Source organism: Salmo salar, chromosome 12, assembly GCF_965601325.2.
Source record: "Salmo salar chromosome 12, fSalSal1, whole genome shotgun sequence".
Lineage (NCBI taxonomy): Eukaryota > Metazoa > Chordata > Actinopteri > Salmoniformes > Salmonidae > Salmo > Salmo salar.
The window spans coordinates 9,482,473-9,501,327 of record NC_138302.1 but is presented as its reverse complement, the minus strand read 5'-3'; the positions used below and the strand labels follow the sequence as shown (position 1 = coordinate 9,501,327).

Below are 18,855 nucleotides of genomic sequence, written 5' to 3'. Positions count from 1 at the left end.
TCCTTAGTTACTCTAATAAGGTCTCCTCCAGCCTGTTCCTTAGTTACTGTAATAAGGTCTCCTCCAGCCTGTTCCTTAGTTACACTAATAAGGTCTCCTCCAGCCTGTTCCTTAGTTACACTAATAAGGTCTCCTCCAGCCTGTTCCTTAGTTACTCTAATAAGGTCTCCTCCAGCCTGTTCCTTAGTTACTGTAATAAGGTCTCCTCCAGCCTGTTCCTTAGTTACACTAATAAGGTCTCCTCCAGCCTGTTCCTTAGTTACTCTAATAAGGTCTCCTCCAGCCTGTTCCTTAGTTACACTAATAAGGTCTCCTCCAGCCTGTTCCTTAGTTACTCTAATAAGGTCTCCTCCAGCCTGTTCCTTAGTTACTCTAATAAGGTCTCCTCCAGCCTGTTCCTTAGTTACTCTAATAAGGTCTCCTCCAGCCTGTTCCTTAGTTACACTAATAAGGTCTCCTCCAGCCTGTTCCTTAGTTACTCTAATAAGGTCTCCTTCAGCCTGTTCCTTAGTTACACTAATAAGGGATCCTCCAGCCTGTTACAACAGTCGTCAATCAACTATGTTACAATTATTACTTTTCACACCCACAGCAAACCTCTCAGGGTAAGATTTTCTAGTGATGGGAAACCGAGGCTTTCTGAAGCGATCGGGGCTTTCACCAAATTGTGCCTTAAGATTGTTCATTAAACTGAGCTTTAACACAATTCACATTAGTGACATCTGATGGTCATCAATGAAAAGCAATGTTTGATGTTTGATGTTTATGTACGTTTTTTTCCATACTATTCATCAAATCTCCACAACGCAGAGGTTAGTCGCAGAGGCAACTACAATCAGTTACGATTGCAGGTTCGCACTTTCCATCATGTTTCCCTTTTTTGCTGTCAAAAACGGAGTCGTGGCCATTATCTAAGATGCTTAAGACAGAAGCTTATACTTAAACAACAATGTGCAGAAAGTGTGGCGTCATAAAACGATTTTCTAAATAATATACCTTCGTTCGGATTCGACAACACTTTGTGTTCAGTGTATCAATAGTCCGTCCCATCACTAAGGTTTCCACACTGCGCTTTTATCGGTGAGCGGACTTTTATTTTGAACAGAGCAAACCAGGAAGTGGTGTGATGACGTCATGTGATTACATGTGTAGAGAGCCGGGTACAGTTGACAGTCAACTTCAAAAACTATCAAATCAACAACGCAAATCGATCCTAAACAGCAAACATCGGTAGAATGAATTTGTAAGAGCAATGTCAAGATGCCGGTTTTCCCCTCTCACCAAGACACTCCTCTCATTGTGGTGCTAACGTTTCCGCGTTCGTTAGCTAGCTAGCTGTCTGTAGCGAGTGGAACACATGGATACCTTTGTTTTGTAACTTCGCTAGTTAGCTAATTATTATCATGATTCTGTCATTGTTTGTACATTTCAGCACACCATCCAGATGCCTTCCAATAAAAACGTGTAAGCGGTGTTGCCAATACAGTACAGGAAGGAACGTCCATAAAGTCGATACCCCAGTGTTGTTGAAGAACACGTTGCCATTGACTTTCAACCGCAGTGGTGGACACGGCGGAAAGCAAAAATACATTAGGTTGAATAGCTCGCAGAAGAGATGCTTTTCATCTGAATGTGACGAGGTTTGTCATCATCATGAACATGGTGAAGTGAGAGTGAGGTTCGCTCCGAGTCCAACAGGTAAAATAATGCAGCGAATTGGGGGGGTAGTAGGTAGACTGATTAGGATTTGAACCCACGACAGGCTGTTAATAGCTAAACAATCGGATGAATAATCAGGTGTGTTAGTGCTGGGTTAAAGCCTGCACAGTGCATATAGCTCTACAACCCTTGGCTTGGTGGTTGGTTTTGAGCCGTGGCTAAAAGGAGTACACTACAGGGAATAGGATGCCATTTGAATTAGGGACGCACACTATAACCTGTACATGCTATAACACGACTGTTACAGTGATGCCACATGACCCAACAACGTCCTTCCAGGGGCTAGCTAGACTGTTACAGTAGTAGTGATGCTACCTAGATAGACTGTTACAGTAGTAGTGATGCTACCTAGCTAGACTGTTACAGTAGTAGTGATGCTACCTAGCTGTACTGTTACAGTAGTAGTGATGCTACCTAGCTGGACTGTTACAGTAGTAGTGATGCTACCTAGCTGGACTGTTACAGTAGTAGTGATTCTACCTAGCTGGACTGTTACAGTAGTAGTGATGCTACCTAGCTAGACTGTTACAGTAGTAGTGATGCTACCTAGCTAGACTGTTACAGTAGTAGTGATGCTACCTAGCTAGACTGTTACAGTAGTAGTGACGCTACCTAGCTAGACTGTTACAGTAGTAGTGATGCTACCTAGCTGTACTGTTACAGTAGTAGTGATGCTACCTAGCTAGATTGTTACAGTAGTAGTAATACCATGTAGACTAACTAACTATACTGACCCGTATCTCTCTAGGTTTCCTGCACCTGGGGGGGGCTGCGTACACCATGTAGACTAACTAACTATACTGACCCGTATCTCTCTAGGTTTCCTGCACCTGGGGGGGCTGCGTACACCATGTAGACTAACTAACTATACTGACCCGTATCTCTCTAGGTTTCCTGCACCTGGGGGGGGCTGCGTACACCATGTAGACTAACTAACTATACTGACCCGTATCTCTCTAGGTTTCCTGCACCTGGGGGGGGCTGCGTACACCATGTAGACTAACTAACTATACTGACCCGTATCTCTCTAGGTTTCCTGCACCTGGGGGGGCTGCGTACACCATGTAGACTAACTAACTATACTGACCCGTATCTCTCTAGGTTTCCTGCACCTGGGGGGGCTGCGTACACCATGTAGACTAACTAACTATACTGACCCGTATCTCTCTAGGTTTCCTGCACCTGGGGGGGGCTGCGTACACCATGTAGACTAACTAACTATACTGACCCGTATCTCTCTAGGTTTCCTGCACCTGGGGGGGCTGCGTACACCATGTAGACTAACTAACTATACTGACTCGTATCTCTCTAGGTTTCCTGCACCTGGGGGGGCTGCGTACACCATGTAGCCTAACTAACTATACTGACCCGTGTCTCTCTAGGTTTCCTGCACCTGGGGGGGCTGCGTACACCATGTAGCCTAACTAACTATACTGACCCGTGTCTCTCTAGGTTTCCTGCACCTGGGGGGGCTGCGTACAGCTCTCTACAACTATATCTATGCTAAGAAGTATGGAGGGAGCTTCATCTTACGTATGGAAGATACAGACCAGAGCAGACTGGTGCCGGGAGCTGCAGAGTCTATAGAGGATATGTTGGAGTGGGCTGGTAGGACAGATTTAACAACACACATATATATACACCTACACACTGACCTACACACAGACCTACACACTGACCTACACACTGACCTACACACTGACCTACACACTGACCTACACACAGACCTACACACAGACCTACACACAGACCTACACACTGACCTACACACAGACCTACACACTGACCTACACACAGACCAGAGCAGACTGGTGCCGGGAGCTGCTGAGTCTATAGAGGATATGTTGGAGTGGGCTGGTAGGAGCAGAGACATAAAGTAGATATTAAGGAGTTTGGCCAACTTTTACAACGGACGTTAGCACCCGTGAGCGTTCCAATACATTCCAAGTATTTGGAATCTAATTCAGATTCTAGACATTCAGTTCCACAGCATTGTTTACATTCTAGAACATGCTGTGGACTGGTCAATATTGCATTTGCCCATGTAATAATGGGGGCTAACATGGATACCGTTCATCTCCATCCTACCCTCCCCAGGTATCCCCCCAGACGAGAGTCCCCGTGGAGGAGGCCAGTACGGTCCCTACCTCCAGTCCCAGAGGCTGTCCCTGTACAGCCAGGCTGCTGACTCCCTGGTCCAGACAGGGAAAGCCTACCACTGCTTCTGCAGCCAGCAGAGACTAGAATTACTGAAGAGAGAGGCCCTACGCAGCGGACAGACACCGCGGTGAGTTGGCTAAACACACACACATACTTTTATTTATTTTATTTAACTTATATTTATTTTATTTAACTAGGCAAGTCAGTTAACAAATTCTTATTTACAACGACGGCCTACCCCTGCCAAACCCTAACTCGGACGACGCTGGGCCAATTGTGCGCCCTGCCCTTTGGAACTCCCAATCACGGGCCGGAATCGAACCACCGTCTGTAGTGACGCCTCTAGCACTGAGATGCAGCGCCTTAGACCGCTGCGCCTCCTCGGGAGCCCAACATACACATGCATGGACATGTTGAAATACACATACTCACTCATTCACACATATAACTGAGCACTCCTCTACTGCAGGTATGACAACAGGTGCAGACACCTCCGCCCAGATCAGGTAGAGGAGAAGCTGGATCAGAAGGTCCCCCATGTGATCAGGTTCAGACTGGAGTCTGGAGTAGAACCCTTCAACGACCTGGTCTTCGGATGGAACCGTCATGAGGTGGCCCAGGTAAACCGGCTGATACATAAATAAACACAAGCTGTACCTGCAAGCAGTGTGCAATTTCTATTGATTTATTCCGACGCCCCTGCAACAAGTAACCTCAGATTTGCAAGTGCTTTTCTTATTTCAAAACACATATAAGTGACACTCCACCTCCCATCCCAGGTTGAAGGAGACCCGTATTAATCTGACGGGTTCCCCACCTGGCAAATGTAGTAGATGGATAGATAACATATATATCTACCCATTCCTCAAAGGGATATTCAATGTCTGCTTTTAATTTATTTTTTTTAACCCATCTACCAATAGGTGCCCTTCTTTGCAAGGCATTGGACAACCTCCCTGGTCTTTGTGGTTGAATCTGTGTTTGAAATTCACTAAAATACAGATAATTGTATGTGTGGGGTACAGAGATGAGGTAGTCATTCAAAAATCATGTTAAACACTATTATTGCACACAGAGTGAGTCCATGCAACTTATGTGACTTGTTAAGCACAGTTTTACTCCTGAACTTATTTAGGCTTGTCATAACAAAGGGGTTGAATACTTTTTGACTGAAGACATTTCAGCTTCTCATGTTTTATTTATTTGTATAAAAAAAATCGAAAAACATAAGTCCACTTTCACATTATGGGGTATTGTGTGTAGACCAGTGACAAAACAATATCAATTTAATTTTAAATTCGGGCTGTAACAACAAAATGTGGAAAAAGTCAGTACTTTGTGCCCCTGCTGTAGGTTGAAGGAGACCCTGTAGTGATGAAAGCAGATGGTTTCCCCACCTATCACCTGGCTAACGTAGTAGACGACCACCTGATGAAGGTCAGCCACGTCCTGAGAGGATCAGAGTGGCTCATCTCTACCTCCAAACACCTGCTGCTGTACAGGTACACACACACCGGTGTGATTCCCACTAGGCACACCCATACAAAATTGTAAAATAATAATATTCATAATAATAATACATTTTATTCACTCCTTTCAAGATACCCAAGGACACATACAGAGCAAAATAGAATAACATAGCAATTATGAGCATGACAATACCAGAAGCAATGTACTAAAATAAATGTACAAAACGGTAGGTTGCTTTGTGTTATGTTATTGTTATTTCAGGGTTATGGGCTGGAAGCCCCTGGTTATATTATTGTTATTCCAGGGTTATGGGATGGAAGCCCCTGGTTATATTATTGTTATTCCAGGGTTATGGGATGGAAGCCCCTGGTTATATTATTGTTATTCCAGGGTTATGGGATGGAAGCCCCTGGTTATATTATTGTTATTTCAGGGTTATGGGATGGAAGCCCCTGGTTATATTATTGTTATTTCAGGGTTATGGGATGGAAGCCCCTGGTTATATTATTGTTATTTCAGGGTTATGGGATGGAAGCCCCTGGTTATATTATTGTTATTTCAGGGTTATGGGATGGAAGCCCCTGGTTATATTATTGTTATTTCAGGGTTATGGGATGGAAGCCCCTGGTTATATTATTGTTATTTCAGGGTTATGGAATGGAAGCCCCTGGTTATATTATTGTTATTTCAGGGTTATGGGATGGAAGCCCCTGGTTATATTATTGTTATTTCAGGGTTATGGGATGGAAGCCCCTGGTTATATTATTGTTATTTCAGGGTTATGGGATGGAAGCCCCTGGTTATATTATTGTTATTTCAGGGTTATTGGATGGAAGCCCCTGGTTATATTATTGTTATTTCAGGGTTATTGGATGGAAGCCCTTGGTTATATTATTGTTATTTCAGGGTTATGGAATGGAAGCCCCTGGTTATATTATTGTTATTTCAGGGTTATGGGCTGGAAGCCCCTGGTTATGTTATTGTTATTCCAGGGTTATGGGCTGGAAGCCCCTGGTTATGTTATTGTTATTCCAGGGTTATGGGCTGGAAGCCCCTGGTTATATTATTGTTATTCCAGGGCTCTGGGCTGGAAGCCCCTGGTTATGTTATTGTTATTCCAGGGCTCTGGGCTGGAAGCCCCTGGTTATGTTATTGTTCCAGGGTTATGGGCTGGAAGCCCCAGGTTATGTTATTGTTATTCCCAGGGCTCTGGGCTGGAAGCCCCTGGCTATGTTATTATGTTATGTTATTGTTATTCCAGGGCTCTGGGCTGGAAGCCCCTGGTTATGTTATGTTATTGTTATTCCAGGGCTCTGGGCCGGAAGCCCCTGGTTATTTTATTGTTATTCCAGGGCTCTGGGCCAGAAGCCCCTGGTTATGTTATGTTATTGTTATTCCAGGGCTCTGGGCTGGAAGCCCCTGGTTATGTTATTTTATTGTTATTCCAGGGCTCTGGGCTGGAAGCCCCTATTTATGTTATGTTATTGTTATTCCAGGGCTCTAGGCTGGAAGCCCCCGGTGTTCGGACACCTTCCTCTCCTCCTCAACAGAGATGGCAGTAAGCTCTCAAAGAGACAAGGAGATATCTACATACAGAGTTTCCAGAGGAGTGGAGCCCTACCTGAAGCACTACTGGATATCACCACACACTGTGGATCTGGCTTTAACAGTAAGAGAGGGAGGGGGAGAGAGAGAGAGGCAGGGGGATATCTTTATACAGAGAAGTAGTGCACTATAAAGGGAATAGGAGTCAGAAGTAGTGCACTATACAGGGAATAGGAGTCAGAAGTAGTGCACTATAAAGGGAATAGGGGTCAGATGTAGTGCACTATAAAGGGAATAGGAGTCAGAAGTAGTGCACTATAAAGGGAATAGGGGTCAGAAATAGTGGTAGGGTGCCATTTGAGACGTAGACTAAATGAATGTCCCCTGTCATCCTGCAGGTAACCGTGTGGGTCGTAAGATGGAGGAACTGATCGCTGAGTTTAACCCATCTAAGATCACCACCCACTCTGCTCTGCTGGACCTGGACAAACTGGCTGAGTTTAACAAGTACACTACCTGTCTGTCTCTATGTATCCATCTCTCCCTCCCTCCACAAGTACACTACCTGTCTGTCTCTATGTATCCATCTCTCCCTCCCTCCACAAGTACACTACCTGTCTGTCTGTCTCTATGTATCCATCTCTCCCTCCCTCCACAAGTACACTACCTGTCTGTCTGTCTCTATGTATCCATCTCTCCCTCCCTCCACAAGTACACTACCTGTCTGTCTGTCTCTATGTATCCATCTCTCCCTCCCTCCACAAGTACACTACCTGTCTGTCTGTCTGTCTCTATGTATCCATCTCTCCCTCCCTCCACAAGTACACTCCCTGTCTGTCTGTCTCTATGTATCCATCTCTCCCTCCCTCCACAAGTACACTACCTGTCTGTCTGTCTCTATGTATCCATCTCTCCCTCCCTCCACAAGTACACTCCCTGTCTGTCTGTCTCTACAGTGGGGGGAAAAAAGTATTTGATCCCCTGCTCATTTTGTATGTTTGCCCACTGACAAAGAAATGATCAGTCTATAATTTTAATGGTAGGTTTATTTGAACAGTGAGAGACAGAATAACAACAAAAATATCGAGAAAAACGCATGTCAAAAATGTTATAAATTGATTTGCATTTTAATGAGGGAAATAAGTATTTGACCCCCTCTCAATCAAAACGATTTCTGGCTCCCAGGTGTCTTTTATACAGGTAACGAGCTGAGATTAGGAGCACACTCTTAAAGGGAGTGCACCTAATCTCAGCTTGTTACCTGTATAAAAGACACCTGTCCACAGAAGCAATCAATCAATCAGATTCCAAACTCTCCACCATGGCCAAGACCAAAGACCTCTCCAAGGATGTCAGGGACAGTATTGTAGACCTACACAAGGCTGGAATGGGCTACAAGACCATCGCCAAGCAGCTTGGTGAGAAGGTGACAACATTTGGTGCAAATGGAAGAAACACAAAATAACTGTCAATATCCCTCGGCCTGGGGCTCCATGCAAGATCTCACCTCGTGGAGTTGCAATGATCATGAGAACGGTGAGGAATCAGCCCAGAACTACACGGGAGGATCTTGTCAATGATCTCAAGGCAGCTGGGACCATAGTCACCAAGAAAACAATTGGTAACACACTACGCCGTGAAGGACTGAAATCCTGCAGTGCCCACAAGGCCCCCCTGCTCAAGAATACATATACATGCCCGTCTGAAGTTTGCCAATGAACATCTGAATGACTCAGAGGACAACTGGTGAAAGTGTTATGGTCAGATGAGACCAAAATGGAGCTCTTTGGCATCAACTCAACTCGCCATGTTTGGAGGAGGAGGAATGCTGCCTATGACCCCAAGAACACCATCTCCACCGTCAAACATGGAGGTGGAAACATTATGCTTTGGGGGTGTTTTTCTGCTAAGGGGACAGGACAACTTCACCGCATCATTTGACGGGGCCATGTACTGTCAAATCTTGGGTGAGAACCTCCTTCCCTCAGCCAGGGCATTGAAAATGGGTCGTGGATGGGTATTCCAGCATGACAATGACCCAAAACACACGGCCAAGGCAACAAAGGAGTGGCTCAAGAAGAAGCACATTAAGGTCCTGGAGTGGCCTAGCCAGTCTCCAGACCTTAATCCCATAGAAAATCTGTGGAGGGAGCTGAAGGTTCGAGTTGCCAAACGTCAGCCTCGAAACCTTAATGACTTGGAGAAGATCTGCAAAGAGGACTGGGACAAAATCCCTCCTGAGATGTGTGCAAACCTGGTGGCCAACTACAAGAAACATCTGACCTCTGTGATTGCCAACAAGGGTTTTGCCACCAAGTACTAAGTCATGTTTTGCAGAGGGGTCAAATACTTATTTCCCTCATTAAAATGCGAATCAATTTATTAAATTTTTGACATGCGTTTTTCTGGATTTTTTTGTTGTTATTCTGTCTCTCACTGTTCATATTAAAATTATAGACTGATCATTTCTTTGTAAGTGGGCAAACGTACAAAATCAGCAGGGGATCAAATACTTATTCCCCCCACTGTATGTATCCATCTCTCCCTCCCTCCACAAGTTCTTTAGGCAGGCTGCTGTCAAATCTCAAGGTTGAGTATAGTTCAAGGGTAAGTAGGTTTGTCTCTGTTGCTCTGTGGTTCTTAACTCAGCCACCAGGTAGTGTAGTCTGAGTACCAGTCTCTGTAGCTGACATTCCACTCCTTGTCATTGCCATAGAGACTGTCCTCTGGTAATCTCAACGTTCAATATGCAGCTGGTTTACGGCAGAGTTGCTCATTGGTTGTTCAAAATAACACGAATATTTTCCACGACTAGCAACTTTTCACGTTGTCAACACACTGATTTTATCTGGCTGAACCAAAATAGGAAAGGTTGCTTAGCAACCGGATAGCAACACTTTCAGTGGAGAGAAAAAAGTGATAGTTGTATAATCGTTGTGATTGGAGGATAGCTGTGAGGGGTCATCGAATCAGGATCAACTCCTCTGTTCTCCTCAAGCTCATTAATGAGTGAATGTTCAGATTTGAAGATGGCAGAACGTCCGGTCTCTTTGGCACATGGTGTGGAATGTTAACTTAGAGACTGTAACCCAGGTGGTGCTGTTGCACTGTGTATTTCTGCCTATATATTGTGTCTGCTGACCTGCCCCATTCAGTCATGATAAATGACTCCAATAATCACCTAATCATGATCTTCAGTTTAGAATGCAGTTTGATTAATCAGATGGAGAAACGGCGTGACACCAATCAGGCCCCTGAGTACTGACTGGCATCGCCCACCTCTGGTTCTAGCACATAAGGGTCTAGGATCAGCTTTCTCAATTCTTCTCCTACCACCCTTATCTTAACAACCCAACTCACTCTAGACCAGTCCTTAATAATCTCAGTAATCCTCTCTGTGTTCTCCCAGGATCCACCTGCAGCAGCGTATCGATGACGCGGTGCAACGTGATTGGCTGGTGAGGGATCTGCAGGGGCGGATCCAGGAAGTGTACGGAACACAGGTCCAGGATCAGGATGTTCTGCAACCAGATTACATCACACGGGTTCTACACCTGCGCAAGGTAACTATGACCTCATCACAGGGGTTCTACACCTGCACAAGGTAACTATGACCTCATCACAGGGGTTCTACACCTGCACAAGGTGACTATGACCTCATCACAGGGGTTCTACACCTGCACAAGGTAACTATGACCTCATCACAGGGGTTCTACACCTGCACAAGGTGACTATGACCTCATCACAGGGGTTCTACACCTGCACAAGGTAACTATGACCTCATCACACAGGTTCTACACCTGCGTGCAAGCTAACTATGGACGTAACCAAGGTAACAGGGCATCAGCTGTTGTCGGTCTTTGCACCAGCTGAAAAACAATCCCTTCATCCCTCTGGCGTTCCAACATTCCCAGTTTGAGAATATCACAGCCCAGTGCAGAATGTGGAGCCTGTCACCATCTCTCTCTCTCCTCTCTCTCTCTCTCTCTCTCTCTCTCTCTCTCTCTCTCTCTCTCTCTCTCTCTCTCTCTCTCTCTCTCTGTCTCTGTCTCTGTCTCTGTCTCTCTCTCTCTCTCTCTCTCTCAGGGTCATATCTCCTCTGTGTCTGACATGGTGTCCTCAGAGTATTCCTACCTTTGGGTTCGACCTTCTTTCTCTGGCCAACAGATGGCAGCACTCAGCTCAGAGATACAACACATCACTACTCTGGTCATACGGTACGTACCATAACTACTATAGACTAACAGGACTACTCTGGTTCATACCATAACTACTATAGACTAACAGGACTACTCTGGTTCATACCATAACTACTATAGACTAACAGGACTACTCTGGTCATACGGTACGTACCATAACTACTATAGACTAACAGGACTACTCTGGTTCATACCATAACTACTATAGACTAACAGGACTACTCTGGTTCATACCATAACTACTATAGACTAACAGGACTACTCTGGTCATACCATAACTACTATAGACTAACAGGACTACTCTGGTTCATACCATAACTACTATAGACTAACAGGACTACTCTGGTTCATACCATAACTACTATAGACTAACAGGACTACTCTGGTTCATACCATAACTACTATAGACTAACAGGACTACTCTGGTTCATACCATAACTACTATAGACTAACAGGACTACTCTGGTTCATACCATAACTACTATAGACTAACAGGACTACTCTGGTTCATACCATAACTACTATAGACTAACAGGACTACTCTGGTTCATACCATAACTACTATAGACTAACAGGACTACTCTGGTTCATACCATAACTACTATAGACTAACAGGACTACTCTGGTCATACCCCGCCGGCTACCGGTCACCATAACTACTATAGACTAACAGGACTACTCTGGTTCATACCATAACTACTATAGACTAACAGGACTACTCTGGTTCATACCATAACTACTATAGACTAACAGGACTACTCTGGTCATACCATAACTACTATAGACTAACAGGACTACTCTGGTTCATACCATAACTACTATAGACTAACAGGACTACTCTGGTTCATACCATAACTACTATAGACTAACAGGACTACTCTGGTTCATACCATAACTACTATAGACTAACAGGACTACTCTGGTTCATACCATAACTACTATAGACTAACAGGACTACTCTGGTCATACCATAACTACTATAGACTAACAGGACTACTCTGGTTCAGTACCATAACTACTATAGACTAACTGGACTACTCTGGTTCATACCATAACTACTATAGACTAACAGGACTACTCTGGTTCATACCATAACTACTATAGACTAACAGGACTACTCTGGTTCATACCATAACTACTATAGACTAACAGGACTACTCTGGTTCATACCATAACTACTATAGACTAACAGGACTACTCTGGTTCATACCATAACTACTATAGACTAACAGGACTACTCTGGTTCATACCATAACTACTATAGACTAACAGGACTACTCTGGTCATACCATAACTACTATAGACTAACAGGACTACTCTGGTTCATACCATAACTACTATAGACTAACAGGACTACTCTGGTTCCATACCATAGACTACGGTATGGAGACTAACAGGACTACTCTGGTTCATACCATAACTACTATAGACTAACAGGACTACTCTGGTTCATACCATAACTACTATAGACTAACAGGACTACTCTGGTTCATACCATAACTACTATAGACTAACAGGACTACTCTGGTTCATACCATAACTACTATAGACTAACAGGACTACTCTGGTCATACCCCGCCGGCTACCGGTCACCATAACTACTATAGACTAACAGGACTACTCTGGTTCATACCATAACTACTATAGACTAACAGGACTACTCTGGTTCATACCATAACTACTATAGACTAACAGGACTACTCTGGTTCATACCATAACTACTATAGACTAACAGGACTACTCTGGTTCATACCATAACTACTATAGACTAACAGGACTACTCTGGTTCATACCATAACTACTATAGACTAACAGGACTACTCTGGTTCATACCATAACTACTATAGACTAACAGGACTACTCTGGTTCATACCATAACTACTATAGACTAACAGGACTACTCTGGTTCATACCATAACTACTATAGACTAACAGGACTACTCTGGTTCATACCATAACTACTATAGACTAACAGGACTACTCTGGTTCATACCATAACTACTATAGACTAACAGGACTACTCTGGTCATACCATAACTACTATAGACTAACAGGACTACTCTGGTTCATACCATAACTACTATAGACTAACAGGACTACTCTGGTTCATACCATAACTACTATAGACTAACAGGACTACTCTGGTTCATACCATAACTACTATAGACTGACAGGACTACTTTGGTTCATACTGTATCTATCAGAACTAACTGTTAACTAAAACTACTCTTAGTTCCCTTTCAATGTAGTCAAGTTTGTTTGTCTGAAGTTAAGTGACAGTGTCCTTTTTAATGAACCAAAGCGTTTCTGAAAATGACATGACTGTCAGTTATGTCTTTCATGTTTTAATTGATAACCAAAATGTACTTGCGTGTACTATTAACATGTCTTGGTGTTAACGGCCTGTCCCATGTCTGTCTCTGTGTAGGTTGATGGAAGGTCTGAAAGGAGGTGAGGAACTGACAGTAGACCAGCTCAGTGTAGAACTGAAGACTCTGGCTAAGAAGACCAGCAACACTAAATACAGAGATGTTATGAAGATTATACGACTGGCCCTCAGCGGACTACAGGTAGGAGAGAGACTGGCCCTCAGACTACAGGTAGGAGAGAGACTAGCCCTCAGACTACAGGTAGGAGAGAGACTGGCCCTCAGACTACAGGTAGGAGCGAGACTGGCCCTCAGACTACAGGTAGGAGAGAGACTGGCCCTCAGACTACAGGTAGGAGAGAGACTGGCCCTCAGACTACAGGTAGGAGAGAGACTAGCCCTCAGACTACAGGTAGGAGAGAGACTGGCCCTCAGACTACAGGTAGGAGAGAGACTGGCCCTCAGACTACAGGTAGGAGAGAGACTGGCCCTCAGACTACAGGTAGGAGAGAGACTGGCCCTCAGACTACAGGTAGGAGAGAGACTGGCCCTCAGACTACAGGTAGGAGAGAGACTGGCCCTCAGACTACAGGTAGTAGAGAGACTGGCCCTCAGACTACAGGTAGGAGAGAGACTGGCCCTCAGACTACAGGTAGGAGAGAGACTGGCCCTCAGACTACAGGTAGGAGAGAGACTGGCCCTCAGACTACAGGTAGTAGAGAGACTGGCCCTCAGACTACAGGTAGGAGAGTGACTGGCCCTCAGAGTACAGGTAGGAGAGAGACTGGCCCTCAGACTACAGGTAGGAGAGAGACTGGCCCTCAGACTACAGGTAGGAGAGAGACTGGCCCTCAGACTACAGGTAGGAGAGAGACTAGCCCTCAGACTACAGGTAGGAGAGAGACTGGCCCTCAGACTACAGGTAGGAGAGAGACTGGCCCTCAGACTACAGGTAGGAGAGAGACTGGCCCTCAGACTACAGGTAGGAGAGAGACTGGCCCTCAGACTACAGGTAGTAGAGAGACTAGCCCTCAGACTACAGGTAGGAGAGAGACTGGCCCTCAGACTACAGGTAGGAGTGAGACTGGCCCTCAGACTACAGGTAGGAGAGAGACTGGCCCTCAGAGTACAGGTAGGAGAGAGACTGGCCCTCAGACTACAGGTAGGAGTGAGACTGGCCCTCAGACTACAGGTAGGAGAGAGACTGGCCCTCAGAGTACAGGTAGGAGAGAGACTGGCCCTCAGACTACAGGTAGGAGAGAGACTGGCCCTCAGACTACAGGTAGGAGAGAGACTGGCCCTCAGAGTACAGGTAGGAGAGAGGGAGGCGGAACGGAGAGTGACGGCGAGAAAAAAAGCACCACAATGACAGTGTGAAAAAAAAAGAGAAGTTGTTTGATTGCTGTCCTGTCAAATGATTGCAACATGATTGTCACAGCTCTTGAAAAAGGATGTTTCTTCTTCCTCTTCCGTCCGTCCGTCCGTCTGTCTGTCTCTCTCTCGCTCTCTCTCTCTCTGCAGCAAGGCCCCAGTGTAGCAGAGATGATGGTATCGTTGGGACCCAGTGAGATCACTCATCGCTTCAACAGCGTTCTACAGCAGCTCTCACGGCAGCACTGAACATTGTGGCTGCATAGCAACCTATTCCCTATATAGTGCACTACTTTTGTCCAGGGTCCTATAGTGCAAAAGCAGTGCATTATTATACGGATGAGTCACAAAGGGCACCCTATTCCCTCTCGCAGCAACACCTGAAGACTAGGTTGTAATAATTTGTTACCAATCGAGAGAGAAAACAGACTGAAACCGGGAGGAACTACTTGAACTTGTCCAATAAGAAACGTTAATTTTCATATTCCGCCGCAAAAACGTTTTGCTACGTTGTGCCATAATGAATATGACCCTGGTTCATTATTCTAACTGGTTACCTGATTCTAACAATATTCCTGGACTGTATATGATCTCAATCACACTTGACTTGTAATGGACATTCAGTCAAGTTGAACTGGAAATGTTTGCAATAAAACAGTTTCTACTAATTATCTATGCTCTATGTCTTCAGTGGGAACTCTAAATGTATTCAACATTACATTGATTATGGTTGATTGTCCATTTTGGGGCGGCAGGTAGCCTAGTGGTTAGAGCGGTTGATTGTCCAGTAACCGAAAGGTTGCTAGATCGAATCCCCGAGCTGACAAAGTAAAAATCTGTCGTTCTGCCCCTGAACAAGGCAGTTAACCCACTTCCCCGTTTGGCCGTTATTGTAAATAGGAATTTGTTCTTAACTGACTTGCCTAGTTAAATAAAGGTTAAAAATAAATTTTGAAAAAGATGGAATGAAAGTTATGTCAGGTATATGGTAAGTTGGTTGGCCCTCTGATGTCATGTTGCTGTGTTTTCATTTTATAAAGCATTTTTACAAAACGTCTCACAGTACCTAACCTGTTTACCACACCCGGTCTCCGGGATGGTTCACTCTGGAAACGCCTTTGGTCTCTACTGAGTTAGGTACATCAGCTTTTTGTTCCACAAATAAGGTGAAAGAAAACTATCTTCAAAATGTTATTAAATGTGTTTGTTCTGGTGTCTCTAGGTCAATTCAGAAAGCTGATTGGGGACATTATTACTGATGAATGTCTTTGTTTTATGACCGTGTTTATTCTTTCTGCTTGCATTTGGTATTGATATTGGTTTTCTGTAATTGATCTAATTCAAGGCTCATCTGTAAAAGAGACATTGCTCTCAGTATGACTCCCTGATAAAATAAAAGTTAAATAAAATAAATATATTTGTATTATAGCTCAAACTCATAAACCACCGAGGAAAAGTTGACATCTTTAAAAAACCTGCTGTGAAAAAAAATTGTTTACATTGCATAGCCTAGGGACATGGCTCAGCCGCGGAGAAGTTGTAATATAATTGGTCTGCGACTTACATTCCAAATTTCACCCCTTACGTTTTATAGTGCACTATTTTTAACCACACGGATCTGGTTAAAATGAGTGTACTAGGAGTAGGGTACAATTTGGAACGTCATAACTTCTGACTAAGCACAACTCGAGTCACATGTCGCGGCTGTGGTCTGGTCTCTTCAGACGAGTTGACAGTTCTTTCCGCCCGTTAACAGGACGGTGTGGAGTTTTGAGAAGACACCGAGTACCGGGGGAAGGCGACTGCAAAGGCCATGGCGACCGGAGAGAGTGGCGGAGAGAGCCTAGAATCGTGGTTGAGTAAGTTAAATGACACGGGGAATTCGTTTTTTCTTCTTCAGAGAGTTTGTTAAATGTATTTCCTTTATAGTAGTGCGACTATATTTTGTCGTTTGACAATAACTTGGTTTCGTGGTTCACAGTTGGAAACGGTGCGTCTTGAAGTTGTGCGTCACTGAAAGTCGAACCTTGCAGTGATCTCGCCAGTTTAATAAACAGTCTTTATATCACGTCAGTTTCATGACTGCTTACAAATATGGCGAGCAATACTTTCAGCTACTGTAACTAGCTGAAACTGTCTCTCGGCTTGTGTTGTCGCGCTGCATTGAAGTGGCGTTTTACATCTCATGTTTCCTTTGTAGCAAATTCCGCGGAGGGAATTACAGAATAAACAGTTACTAAGTTTGATTGTGAAGGGCAGTTTTATAATGTAATACCAATATGTTCTTTTAAACGCAACAAAATAGCTCTGAAAGAACAGGAAGTATGAGACAGGCTACATCTTGTCAGCCAGTCATGCGCTCATCCAGATGTTTTTTAAAATCTCCTTCCCTCGACTAACCTACACCCAGTGGTGGAAAAAGTACTCAACTTCTCATACTTGAGTTGTACGTTTATAGTCAAAGTGAAAGTCACCCAGTAAAAACCTACATGAGTAAAAGTATATGGTTTTAAATATAAGTATCAAATGTAAATGCTAAAATATGCTTAAGTATCAAAAGTAAAAGTATAAATCATTTAAAATTCCTTATATTAAGCAAACCATATGGCACCATTTTTTTCATATATTTTTTATTTACGGATAGCCAGGGACACACTCCAACACTCAAGACATAATTTACAAACGAAGCATGTGTTTAGTGAGTCCACCAGATCAGAGCCAGTCGGGATGACCAGGGATGTTCTCTGGTAAAGACCCCAAAAAACGAGTTAAGTAGTAGTACTTTAAAGTACACCACTGCCTACACCCACTACACGGCACAGTGAGCTTCCGGTTCTAGTTCAATGTTACAACATCATCATTGTAGAATACACACTTGCAGGGACCTTCTTTTGATCAGAAGTGCAAACGTTTGTCTTTCTTCTTCTATATTTGTTTATATTTATATCCCAGGCAAGGTCACAGACCCATCTAATGCAAAGCTAGGCTAATTGATCTCTCTATCTCTCTCCTTTCTTTCTCTCTTTCTCTCTCACACTCTCAGACAAGGCCACAGACCCATCTAACTCAGAAGACCGGTGGGACTGTATCCAGGGCTTCTATGAACAGGTCAACCAGGAGGCTGATGGGTGAGTAAACACTATGGCTGTGTCCCCCAAACGGCAGCTTATGAACAGGTCAACCAGGGCAACCTATTCTCTATATAGTGAACTACTGATGACCAGGGAAACCTATTCTCTATATAGTGAACTACTGATGACCAGGGAAACCTATTCTCTATATAGTGAACTACTGATGACCAGGGAAACCTATTCTCTATATAGTGAACTACTGATGACCAGGGCAACCTATTCTCTATATAGTGAACTACTGATGACCAGGGCAACCTATTCTCTATATAGTGAACTACTGATGACCAGGGAAACCTATTCTCTATATAGTGAACTACTGATGACCAGGGAAACCTATTCTCTATATAGTGAACTACTGATGACCAGGGCAACCTATTCTCTATATAGTGAACTACTGATGACCAGGGAAACCTATTCTCTATATAGTGAACTACTGATGACCAGGGAAACCTATTCTCTATATAGTGAACTACTGATGACCAGGGAAACCTATTCTCTATATAGTGAACTACTGATGACCAGGGCAACCTATTCTCTATATAGTGAACTACTGATGACCAGGGAAACCTATTCTCTATATAGTGAACTACTGATGACCAGGGAAACCTATTCTCTATATAGTGAACTACTGATGACCAGGGCAACCTATTCTCTATATAGTGAACTACTGATGACCAGGGCAACCTATTCTCTATATAGTGAACTACTGATGACCAGGGAAACCTATTCTCTATATAGTGACACTACTGATGACCAGGGCAACCTATTCTCTATATAGTGAACTACTGATGACCAGGGCAACCTATTCTCTATATAGTGAACTACTGATGACCAGGGCAACCTATTCTCTATATAGTGAACTACTGATGACCAGGGCAACCTATTCTCTATA

General features: G+C 44.0%; 2 protein-coding genes across 3 annotated transcripts in view; both read left to right on the top strand.

Moving 5' to 3' along the window:
- Positions 1-1,101: 1,101 nt before the first annotated feature.
- On the top strand, positions 1,102-15,503 carry LOC106564101 (nondiscriminating glutamyl-tRNA synthetase EARS2, mitochondrial). 2 transcript variants are annotated; one of them, XM_082958537.1, is made up of 11 exons: positions 1,102-1,698; positions 3,172-3,327; positions 3,817-4,006; positions 4,349-4,499; positions 5,233-5,381; positions 6,846-7,018; positions 7,293-7,401; positions 10,304-10,457; positions 10,981-11,111; positions 13,522-13,544; positions 14,983-15,503. In XM_082958537.1, the coding sequence occupies exons 1-11, from the start codon at positions 1,404-1,406 to the stop codon at positions 15,027-15,029; spliced, it is 1,578 nt and encodes a 525-aa protein (XP_082814663.1). In that variant the 5' UTR covers positions 1,102-1,403; the 3' UTR covers positions 15,030-15,503. The 2 variants fall into 2 exon arrangements, with proteins under 2 accessions (XP_082814663.1, XP_082814662.1); XM_082958536.1 differs by having other exon boundaries at positions 13,522-13,663.
- Positions 15,504-16,510: 1,007 nt separating this feature from the next.
- The window catches only part of LOC106564102 (ADP-ribosylation factor-binding protein GGA2), a 30,989-nt gene continuing 28,644 nt past the window's right edge, over positions 16,511-18,855 (top strand). The window contains exons 1-2 of the mRNA XM_045690625.2: positions 16,511-16,691; positions 17,876-17,960. Coding sequence (XP_045546581.2) covers positions 16,646-16,691; positions 17,876-17,960 — 131 coding nt within the window. The 5' untranslated portion in view covers positions 16,511-16,645. The remainder of the gene's footprint in view (positions 16,692-17,875; positions 17,961-18,855) is intronic.

Coding starts and splice junctions, on each gene's coding strand:
- LOC106564101 (XM_082958536.1), top strand. CDS start 1,404: ATGATTCTGTCATTGTTTGTACATTTCAGCACACCATCCAGATGCCTT. Junction 7,019..7,292: donor CTGTGGATCTGGCTTTAACA/GTAAGAGAGGGA, acceptor GTCATCCTGCAG/GTAACCGTGTGGGTCGTAAG. Junction 7,402..10,303: donor AAACTGGCTGAGTTTAACAA/GTACACTACCTG, acceptor GTGTTCTCCCAG/GATCCACCTGCAGCAGCGTA.